Below are 12,158 nucleotides of genomic sequence, written 5' to 3'. Positions count from 1 at the left end.
AAATATTTTCAGAAAGTTATCCAGTAAGAATTTAATAACCAAATGCAATATCCCGGCGTGGAGTAAGGAACCAGTGCAGAGGTCTGGGAGGCTGGCCCCAGCACCAAAAATTAAGTGGATTCCTGCCCCTCCCCCGAGAAGAATTTGTTTCAAAGGACGACACTGACTCTGCAGCTCCGGGAGATGGACATATCTGATCAGAGCACACGGGAGCAGATGAAGGGGCAGGAGGAGAGAGTGGAGCACAGCCTGGCCCACCAGGCCATGAGGATGATGTTCCTGAGTAGAGCAGCCAGTCCACAGAGAGAACAACATGGCTGGCCCCACTATGAGACATGATGCCTCTCAGTGACCAGTGGTGCTACAGGGGACAGCACCGGAGACAGTGTGGGAATTGCACCTGACCTGATCCCACCACACCGAGGCGAAGCACTGGGGGAGTGCAGCGGAACCCCCAGGGAATGCTGAAAGTGGACTTTGGGGCCAGGGCGTGGTGCCCCAACAGACAGGGCTGGAAAACGCTCCTAAGGGCCAACAAATGATCCTTGAACTATTAAAAAAAAAGAATTTAATAACCAAAAAATATATAAAATTTTAATAATTTAACAAAAAGACAAATGACTCTATCCTAATAAAAGACATTTCCCCAAAGAGCACATGCCAGGATGGCATCAGAGGTAAACCAAAATCACAATGAGAGTCCATTTCACTTGGCAGAACTGCCTCTGTGAGTTTCTAAGACAGTAACTCTTCTTTTTCCCTTCCAAGAGCACCTGGTGGTTTCTAAACACGGGCCTTGCAGTTAGCAGCCTACAGTAGACCACCAGGGCTCCTTAGGACCATGCAAATAAGGACATGCCTGAGTCTGGAACCCTAAAGGAGGTAGTCCGCTATCCCAGTAGGTTTAGGGAGCCACTGCACCAAATCCAGAGATGGGCGTGGAGGCTATCTTTTGGGTCCAGAGTGCTGAACCTCCTAGACACATAGGACAGAGAGCTTCCAACACTGGTCAACGAAAAGGCTTACACAGAAGAAAGTGGCAGCATCAGAGTAATGGTGGCAGCAGGAGATTGCACAGGACACCGTGGGCTCCCAGCCCATAGAAGAAAGTAGCTGCTGTGGGCCTGGAGGAAGAGCTGAGAACTTTCCGACACCAAGCTTTCTGATGGCGTAGGGTGCCTCTGTCCCAGAGCTAAAGAAAGTGCTTTATTAAGACTTGCCCAGGCGGGCCACGCCCAGCCCCAAGTAGGGGCAGAGGTCAAGGTCACAGGATCAAGGCTGAGCAAGCAAAGGAACAAGACTTCAATAGAGATTGATGTACAAAAAGAAAAGAAAAAAGGAGGGGGGGAGAAGAACCTTGTTAAAAGATCTGTTGTTTTGAGTCTCTGCTTTCAAGTTTTTTGTGTACCTAGCATAGAATAATCGGTCATGTAGTTCTATTTTTCAATTTTTTAAAAAAACTGTCACATTATTCTTTCATTTTTAAAGTGCATGCTCACTATTAAGTAATAAGTGTGTAAAATGTAAAGCAACCCCCAACCCAGTAACGACAACAAAATAGAATGCTTCCACCTCTTAAGAAAGAGGAATCTCTCTGTTAAGAGGAGGCCCAAAACCACCTACCTTCTGATCACCTTTAAAACCCCTAGAGGCTGTGCGCTGGTTGTGCTGAGTCCGGACCCCAAGCTTACATAATAGTAGCTAGGCTGCACAGAGTTCAAGTTTTGATGCCAAACCGTATTATTCCACATAATCATCAAACCACCTTTCCATAACAAAGTACCTTGGCTTCCTCTGCCATTTTTTTCTCTTCATCCACCTCCTCAGTCTTTACTGAATCTTCATTTTGGAGTTTTCTTTTCTTTTGCTTGGGAGCCATGAAACCTTGGAGAAACTTCTTTATGACACTGGCCTGAAGAGCAATCACACACTCACCAAAATCCTTCAATTTTTCTAGTGAAATCACCTAAAAGAGATGATTTAAAAGCAGATTAAGACATAGGGGGGGAAAAGGCTAAGAGAAAGGACACCATCCTGACAAAATGCAAATCAGCGGAGATGGGAATATCAAAAGGGCCCCTTGGTATTGACAGTATTGGTTTCCGGAGGCCCTGGGAGAGCATTTCAAAGCAGGCGGCTACTTTCAGTTCCCAGTGAGGGGTTCACTTCCTATACTGAGGGAAGCTTCGGAACACCTTCACTGAAGTGTCCACAAGGAATCCCTGACAGGGTGAGGCAAAGAGGAGCCTAAGAAGAGTCAAATACCCTGAGTGTTCGCTAACTCTAAGCCAGGTAAAATGGTTCGCAAGCTTTATCTCTCACATTTAAGCCTCACGTTTATTTCATGGATGAGGAACCATCAAAATCAGGCTCTGAAGCACTGCACACTACCCTGCCAGTTCCACAAACAAAAACAGAAAAATAATGCTAACACACTATTGGTCAAGGTCTGCACATAGTAGGTATTTGATAAGTATTTGCAAAATTAAAAGAAAGTAATTCCAAGTGGAATTTCCATGAGGAAGAATTTTCAAAATGTTGATTCCATACAGAAACTACTCTGCATTGGTGGTTACCAGGCATGGGGCATACGGCTGACTGTCTAAATAGCAGACACCTGTCATTTTGAGAAGGTAACACTGAATGTAATTACAGGGCACACAGTCTGACAAAGGTAAACAAGGTCACTAAGAAGTATACAAGCAAATGGGTCGGTTGGTAATTGCTATAATATATTTTGAAACAACAGCAAAACAATCAAAAATATATGTGTGGGCATATGTGAAGGGGCTACAGAAAGCTCATATAAAAGTTCAAGTAAATTTTAATTCCATTTTAACAAACTTTTTGAAGCCCCCTCATTTACTATGTGAGTATATACAGGCACACGCATATGCATATTTTGTGTCTATGTGACTAAACGTACATATATTCACATATAAAGTACATTGGGGACAGAGGTCTGGATTCTTCTTAGGCATACCCAAACACCTCCTGGGATCGGACTAGTTTTGAACAATTAGGATCATAGTCTGCGAGACATCTTGGTTAAACTGGTCTGAGTTCATAGTTACCCTAATGTGAGTAGTAGCTGGGCTCTTAAGCTTGTGAGCAGCCACCTCAGATATGATGACAGGTCTCTGAAGAAACTAGTCTTCAAAGTAAACAACTGACACCATAGGTTTCCAAACTCATTTGGCTAACTGGGCTCTTTTCAGAAAAAAAATATTAGGTACCTTCCTAACAATTAAAAATGTTGGTAATATATCCCAGAATCCAGGATAAGAGTGTATTCCCCTGGGATCATTCTGGCACACCTCCCCCAGGGAACAGTCTTGCTCACTTTGGGAAATAGTTGTCAGTACAAACCTCAGCCTCATCAACCCTGGGACCAGAAGAACTAGATTGTGCCCCATAGCCACTATTGGGCATTCTAATCTGGGCCACAAGAGATAGTGAGGACAGGAGAATGGGGAAAAAAATACGGAGCAGAAACTCTAAAACAAAACAAAAAAATACCCGAAAACAACAATCACAAAAAACTAAACCTGGAGGACTGGTTGAAACTGGAGGAGCTCCCTGAGGTAACCTTGAACTGAAGCTAACTCTAGTTCACCTTACAGCAGGTGAACAAATGGGCACGCACACACACACAACGACGACAGTATCACCTGTCAGTGCTGTGCTCCTCTAATAAATCACCTACATGAGATCAAACGGCCAACAACTACCACTTTAAAGCAAAGAAGGGGATGTACAGGGGCAGGGAAGTGAGAAGGTCCACACATTGTGAAGCCGAGTGGAGGGAGTGCAGCATGAAAGCCTTGACTGCCCAGTAAACCTTCAATGACGGCACACCGAATGCTGCCCAGACAAAGCTCGCAGACACTCCAAACCACACGTCTCTGCCTTCTTACCCGAGCTTCAAACTCTGACGTCTCTTCCACATAGCCAAGACCCCCTTTCTGTAACCTTGTTGCAACCTCAATGAGATCACTTCGAAGGAAGCTTAAGAGCTCCTGGTTGCCATCACAGGATTTTAGACCCAAATTTGGCTTCCGGGCAAGATGGATAGAGTGAATAATATCCTGGTACCTGTTAAAAGTCCAGAAAATGAGGGGGATGAATTAACTTAGTGGCAATGTTTTTTATCCCCAGATCTGCCCAGTTGAGGAAGAGGATGCACCAAAGACTCCCACTGCAATTTTATTTTTGTCAAGTTGGCATTACATTTTTAATCATTCTGTTTTTGGCTTTATGTATTTGCCAGCAGTGTCATTTTGGACATATTCATAAATTACAACTTGTATTAATATGAAACATCCACTTTGGACCTTAAATTTTACCACACCAATAAAGCATCAAGATGCTACCATTTTTGCTTTCTTTCTGTTTTCAACTGGCCTAGTATCCTACTTCTGCCCACTTTATATCTTTCATCACTAAGTATTGTCTTGTAAAAAAATATAGATTCTATTATAGAAAACGTGGATGGCTCTTTAGTAAAAACCATGTTGAATAAAGTTATATTCCAAGACTATATATATATATATATACTTTAATAAAGAATATAGCAAAGCAAAACAAGGATATGTTTATTGTTTTGTTTTTAATCCTGATCATCTAAATAGATAAACTGTTGGTATTTAATGTGCCTGACTTTACTTCTACCAAAAGTCCATTCAAACCAATTCAAAGAGAAGGCAAATTGTAAAGCTACACTCGAACATCCTTGTCTTTCTTCCATTGTCTAGACATGGCTTGTATAACTTCCATTGTCTAGACATGTCTTGTATAAGAGACAGCAGAATACATGCATCATCAATTTATGCCTCAGCCAGTGGGCTCACAATCAGCAAGGTGCCCACGACCAAGCACAACAGCCAGTCAGTACTGCTGGGTGCAACTTTATTTCTCTGCCACTCAAACCTTAGCTGAACCATAAAGGATGTAGTCAAAAATTACAGGTGGCCACTGGCTTTAATAGAAAGAAACCCTGGTAAGGTATGAAAATGCTGTATTATGCCTAAAGAGTTAAGTAAGAGAAAAGGGATGCAGTGATAAAAACATAAAATAGTACTACCAAATTTCACTGGAATTGATGTGGATTCTATAGATATATAAATTTGGAGGGAGGGGGTTATTTATTTTTTTTTAAGATTTTTGTGTGAAACTATTACCACCTATCTAATTCCAGAACATGTCCATCACCCTCAGTTTGAAATATCATCTTTGCTAGCAGCCACTCCCCAACTTTATTCTAAACATTTCAGGTAAGGGAAATCAGACAATCTATGGCCCATAACGACTACCTTCTTTCACTCAGCATAACCATGTTGTAATATACATGGTTTGACAAATATACTTTCACAATAAGCATGATGTGTCAACAAATTATTGAGTAATCCATAAAGGTGTTACAGAGATTTTTTTTTACTATACATGTATTACAGGTATTTTTACCACACATACGTTTACATTTCTTTCTAGGTAAAATACATAGACAGGGCCACTCTGAGTCAAGAGTGGACTCAGTGGCAGTGGGTTCGTGCTAAAGACAATAGGATGGAGATCCATACCTCTTCTCTAATCTCTCTTTAAGCTGGCTTTCTCTTATTCCCTGATGGTGGAGGCAGTTTAGCAACTCATCTAGTTCCTTTTGACTATCACATAAAAACCTGTAAATACAAGAGAGACCCGGTAATTCTAAGAAATCAAAATGCAGCACAGAGAAAAGGCTCTAAGGCAGTAGGAGTTGAGAGAATCTCATATTATGCTATGAGCAGGGTTGAGATTTATATTTATTCTAGGACATTGGAGCTAATTTTCTCTATTAAAATATAAATTGAGATCAATTTGATAATTTCCCGTTAATTGGCACAATTGTCCATAAACCTTTCAAGAGTAGACTAAAAGTAATTACAGTTAAAGCAGAGACTCACTAAGTATTTGGGATCCTGAAAACCTAGCTCTCTGCCAAAAAATGAGAACTGCACACAGAGCAAGACCAAGTAAACCTAATTTTTTGTTCAATAAAAATCTGAAGCACATCCATTCCAAAACAGATTGAGGAACATCAGCACTGTTAAGGAAGATCAGTCAGATAATACAGAGGGAAAAAACAAAAATCTAAACCTTACAAAATCAAGTATTTCTATCAAGAAAACCCTTCTTTTAAAGCAAGGAGTTTAGATCTCCAAGAAACCAAAACCACACAAAGTGACCTTAGCACTTAGATCCGCAATGGTCCTGTCATGGACTGTAAGGCAGCAGAGGGAGGGAGCTCACGGTACCATAAGTTCTGTCCTTGCTTCGGGACTGTGCTCTCCACAGCAACTTCTGCCACGGCTCCGGGATTCAGGCTGCTGTTTTTGCCCAGGTTTGCTTTCTTACCTTAAGAAACATGTGTACACTTTACATGGAATATAGTAAATATCCAATTCCTACTTTCAAACCCAACAGCCAATGATACAGACACTGTTTATTAAATACATCTGTGCAAACACCTGCTAACTTCTCTTAACTATCTTACAGCATGTACCTACGATGTTTGCCCTTTATCGATGAACAGCTCGAAGTTCAGGAGTATCACAACTTAGAATAAGGGAAGACCAAATAACCAAATAACTTTGTTCCAAAGCAAAACCAGAATTTACTCCTTGTACATAATGTTAAAAGCAAAGGAGCCTATGGTGAAGCAGAGACAACGGAAATACATTAACTATTACCAATTTACCCCTGGAGGCTTCAAACTTCAGATACAATTTTTGTGTGAATCAGCTGCTGTATGTTAATATATGGCATTAATATAGATCTATTATAATTTGACTTTTCAAAGCCCAATTTAGGCATCATGGTACATGAAGTCTTACTTGACACTACCATTTGTATTCTCTGCTGCCCCACTCTCTCCCCTTAGAGTGCTCCACTTTCCTTGTAATACCAGAGGGCAGGTAATTTGAAAGAGACCCTGCCCTGCCAGAAGTATACAAGGTGAATGGTCCACAAGTGAAGAGATGGGACGGTCCAATCTGCTCTCAGGTGATTATGCCAATACTCATCTGATTTCTAAGGACAGCCACTGAACATTTGAGACACAATATAAAAATCACTGTCCCTCCTCCACAACTCTACCCCAGCCCTTAAGGTACCTTATCACACAGTTTCAGAGAACAAAGTTTTAAAACCACTCCTACAAATCCTAATATCCAAATAGCTTAATATTCAAGCTCTTTTTATCATCTCAGACTATGTATGAGCACAGTTGTTAAACAAATGCTTGTTTCTAATCAGTGCACACTCTCCCTAAGAAGGCTTTAAAATGGAAAGGAGATCCGTAACCCTGGCCTGACCTGAGCAGGGCGAGTGCACCCTTAGACACTCACTGCGGGGACAGTACTCCTCGTTGGAAGCCTCCAGGTGGTCTCTGCGGCGGTGGTTGACTCGGTAGTCAATGCTGTCGTGTACCCAGCCTTTTTCAATGAACAATCCTGGAACTTCATCTGAGAAGAGCCAGTACCTACAAATCACAACCAAACGGACCAGTGAGATGCGCCTACATTCAGAGGGGGAGATGAGCATGGACAGCCCCGGTGGACAGAGCGCCTCTGTTGTTCCACCTCTGGGCTAAGACAAATTACCATCTAGAGGAGAGCAAAAGATACCCAAACACTTCTAATCCGAGACTCACTGAACACCTATCATTGGTCTAACTTGCCTATTGTGGTTCCGATCTGTCCCAATGGGAGTCCGGCGCATGACTAGCTTTGCTTTGGCGATTCCTTCCTGGAAAGCCTTCTCGGCAGCAGCTTTGTGCTTCCGGATTCGTTCTTCTTCAGCTTCCCGCTCTAATTTCACTGGGGATGACAAAAAGAATGATTCTCTAGTGAAGTCCCACACTTAGAAATGGAATGAGATCCCTCAAACTGCAGTTTTCTTCTCCTAAATTGAGAAAAGCAACAATTTTTACACCTGGTCCATCTATGCATCTTGAATTATGGCCACGTCCCAGACAAAAATCTTCTCGTAGAATAAAGTCCTCACTAAAACAGTTTAAACACCAGCATTCCCAATGCTGTGCTCTCTATGGAAGCTGACAGCCACATCTTTCTCCCAATGGAGCAGCCAACCTGTGCTCACATCAATATTGGCGTTCACTCCGAGACAGCAAGAGCACAACACCTGCGCATTCAACCAGTTTTCTAATTCTAATAATGGAGAAAAGGTTTTCATTTGAGCATGTTATATGGAATATTATTCTGTCCAAACATTATTTCCCTGAACAAACACCACCCACAGCCTTGCCTTCTGACTTTTAGGCTTTCCCACAGCAGGCACTGTGAGGAATAGAGCGCTAGTAACAGCACCAGAAACATTCCCGGACCTGATACTAAAGATAAAGGTTCCAATATAGTAAGACAATGTCTGTCTACAGATGGTGTTCAAAACAAAAATCGCATTTATTTAAAGCCAGCATGGAATCTGTTACCTTTAATAACCAGTTGTTTGAAAGAATGGAACACTACACGTTTGCAATAATGACTGGTTATTAACATAAAAAGATAAATGATACATGGCAGATTTTGATGGTCGCAGTAGTCTGACTTCCTGGGAACTTGTACTCAATAGTCTCACTTTCCCTCTGCTCCTGCATGGTAAGTTATACTTATATCAGGATATCCGAATCACCTGTGCCATGTGAACAAAGTCTGTATCCTTGGATGGCCTCTCAGGCCAGCTGGGCTTGGGGACCCCTGATCTGCAGTGAAGCGGTTGCTCACAGGGATACTTTTCCTCAGTACTCAAATCAGTGGGGCTGGACCCCTGGAATCCTATATACCAAGTTAGGCAGCAGACAGAGCACGTCCTGGAAGCTGGCAGTCTTTTGTTTTACAGGTCATTACTTGCATGGGTTTTAGTTAAACCCCCCTCAATTTTGCTAGCAAGGGGAAACCTCACTGAAAAGTAGGGCACTTCCTAACCTTACCCAAAATAGTGGCACCTTCTGAGCCTGAGGATGCAGCTTCACCACCAGCATGTTGCAGGCTTTCATGTCTATTCTGACTGTGCATGCACAAGACACCCCTGCTTGTTGTTCCAAGTCAGCAGTAGCTCAAAGATGACAACACTGTTCCCCAAGATTGGAAATCCTCAAGAATGACATAGGAGACTTGAAACTGCACTGAGGCTTCCCACACTTGGTTCTCCCCTCCCGTTTCAATCTTGCAAGCCTATGAAACTCCATGATGAACTGAACAAACTTTCACTCTTAGAAGATTAACCCACATCCATCTGAAGGGCAGGGCTAAGCTAACACCCTAGTAGCTTGATCACAGGCCTTTAGCATCCTCTTGCACTTGGCAATTGATCTAATCTTTAACCTCATAATGCTGCTCGGGTCCATGGGCTAACACACTGCTGCTATTTCCCTTAGAAGTCCAGACTAACTCACCTCCATCTGAGAGCAGGACTCAGCTGATAATACCTGCAGCCAGAGGAAATAGCCACTCCAAGCAGAAAGATCAATTTTGACACCTAGAAGGTCTATGGACAGTTCCAGTAGGCCCTTTCCTTCTGCGCCATGTCCTGTCTAGAGAACATCCCCTAAACTGTGGCAGCTGGGGAAGCAGGTTTTGAAGGACTCAGGTTATTGTCTTCCTGGGCACCAGGAATCAGAAATAGTCTCGCTCTCAAAAAAAAAGACAAATCATGAAAGACACAGTTACATAATGGTCCCATCACAACCAAAAACCTCAGATCACAAAGAAACAAGGACAAAGGGCAATCCACCAAAAGAAGAGTAGATTCAGTTTCAAAAAAGAGCATGGAACTAGATAAAACAGGAGGCCTAGACTCAAACTTAAACCCTGACTTTGACAAGATACTAATGCTTTTTTGTCCCTTGTTTCATGACCAAAAAAAAAAAGGACTGTTATCTTTTCCTTTTCCTATATAAAGATAAACATAACCCACAGAGGAACGTGTCAACAAATCAAGAGGAAGGTATTACATTTGGGCCAAGACAGGATGAAATTTGATAATGTAAAGTTAACTCTCATGCCCAGGCTTTAATAAGTTATACTACCCTGATAGTTCGGACACATGTGCATGCACAAGCATTTCAATGACCTCAAGAGTACCCCAAAATGTTTTTTAGGAGTACTAAAATAAGTAAGTAAATAAATAAATGGAGTGCTAACAAAATTAGCTATGCAACAAAGTTGTCTGAGTTCACCTCCAATTTCTTCACATGTGATCCAAGACTATTCTTTCCGGGCATCTGCCTCATCCTGAAGGGCCCTGGCAGCAGAGTGGTTCAGAGGTCAGCTGCTAATGGAAAGACTGACTGGTGAGGCAATCTGCTCTGGGAGCCCTCTGAGGTAGCTCTGCTATCACTGCAGGATCCCCGAGACAGGGACTACTGGGTGCAAATGTGTTTTGAGTTTGCTCTCATCCTTAACTTCTAACTTTGACTGAAAAATAGAAATGGGATCCCACCTTCACCCCATTATGAAGATGTTCTTTCATAAGGCTGGAAATAGCGATCAAATAGGTCAGGCTTAGAAACAAGGAATGGAGAGAAAAACACGATTCTCGGTAGGTTTCTTGTTGGTAATAGAACAATTCTGAAGCTGATTTTGTGTGCACTAAGACTGATCAAACTAGTAACATGCTGACCAAGATGGGCACCAGAGCTCCCCGCAAGGAGCCCTGGCAGTGCAGTGGTTGCTGCTGATAGGTCACCAGTTTGAAAGCACTAGCTGCTCAGAGGGAGAAAAGGGGCTTTCTATTTCCATTGAGACACAGTCTTGGGCACTCACGGGAGCAGTTCTACCCAGTCCTGCAGGGCCACTCTGAGTCGGCGTGGATTTGGTGGCAGTGCATTTGGGGTGAGGGTTCTCATATTGCAAGGGCAGCACGTGTACAATGGCGGACAGGACAGGGGAAGAACCTTCCGTGTCAAGGTTAATGAAGAAATCAATTTAATACGAAGTGAAAAACTTATACTCTGAAACCCACAAAACACCTGCTGAAAGAAAACTCCATGTTGAAGGGATACATTGACTATGACCAAGGAAACGAAGCACAGCCGAGGCTGCTTATGTGCCAACAAGCACTTCCTTCAGCACAATACAGCGGGTGTCATGGTCATGAACTGTGTACCTGAAAATGGCCAAAAGGGGGGGGGAAAAATTCAAGACTTTTTCTATCAATAGACACCAAGGCAAGCTACAAAATGAAAAAGTCATTCTAAGTCATGTATTTGGTAGAGGTCTTGAATTCAGAACATGTAATAAAACTCTTACAACTGAGTAATACAAACACAACCTGTCCAAAAGATGGGCAAGAAATCTGGTTATGGACCCAAAGGATTTATACAATGCACATGCAAAGACGCCGGACCTTATTATGAATGAACCAAAGAATGAGAATCCAAAACACAAAAGAATAACTTGAAAGATCAGGCAGGAAACATTGAACTTAGGGGGCAAATGAATTTATGTTCACAGACTAACATCTCAGAAAAGGCACATAACTCTAACATACATAGGTTTGTAAGAGGGCAGTTCTACACATTTACATGCTGCAAATATACCCATACATGTGATGAAGCAGACAGGAGGCAAAGGCAGAAAAATTCTTAGTCAAATACTTTAAAAGAAAAGTCATGCCTAGGTGCTCAGGATCAAGGACAATTAGCATAACATAGCTCACAAAGAGAATGCTTTACAATGCATGTGGACCATATCGCCCCCCCCCGACCCCCTCCGGCCCCACAGGAGAGCTAGGGACCAGGGAGGGGCTGCAAAAAGTATTAACACTATATCCTGGGCTATGGGTTACAAGTTTTTAATTGCCAGGGTCGAACTGAGTAATTAATTTTTCTGAAAAGGGGGTGACAGGCTTCCAAGTAAGTTTGGAAACCTCTGCTCTACATGCTCCTTTGGGTTCGCAGCCATGCCAGGTCCAACTACTAGTTTCTTCCTGAAGAGGGGAGTCAAGGAAATCAAGGACACATGGAAACAATTAAGCTCCTGACCCAACATACCATTCAAATACCGACCTCCACGACTCTGGGGCAAGACAGTGTCTGGCCACCACAAACAACACAATGGTCTGGGCAGAGGGGGGGGGAGAATGTGGAACAAAACTCCAAT

General features: G+C 42.6%; 1 protein-coding gene across 1 annotated transcript in view; it reads right to left on the bottom strand.

Moving 5' to 3' along the window:
• BAZ1B (bromodomain adjacent to zinc finger domain 1B) overlaps positions 1-12,158 on the bottom strand; it is a 62,651-nt gene that overhangs the window by 18,159 nt on the left and 32,334 nt on the right. The window contains exons 8-13 of the mRNA XM_075564870.1: positions 7,718-7,856; positions 7,386-7,519; positions 6,294-6,393; positions 5,580-5,678; positions 3,918-4,095; positions 1,784-1,966 (exon numbers count right to left, since the gene is read on the bottom strand). Of these exons, the coding sequence (XP_075420985.1) occupies positions 1,784-1,966; positions 3,918-4,095; positions 5,580-5,678; positions 6,294-6,393; positions 7,386-7,519; positions 7,718-7,856 (833 nt within the window). The remainder of the gene's footprint in view (positions 1-1,783; positions 1,967-3,917; positions 4,096-5,579; positions 5,679-6,293; positions 6,394-7,385; positions 7,520-7,717; positions 7,857-12,158) is intronic.

The sequence above is a fragment of the Tenrec ecaudatus genome, chromosome 12, assembly GCF_050624435.1.
Source record: "Tenrec ecaudatus isolate mTenEca1 chromosome 12, mTenEca1.hap1, whole genome shotgun sequence".
In the NCBI taxonomy this organism is placed as follows: domain Eukaryota; kingdom Metazoa; phylum Chordata; class Mammalia; order Afrosoricida; family Tenrecidae; genus Tenrec; species Tenrec ecaudatus.
This window is presented reverse-complemented; position numbering and strand designations above follow the sequence as displayed.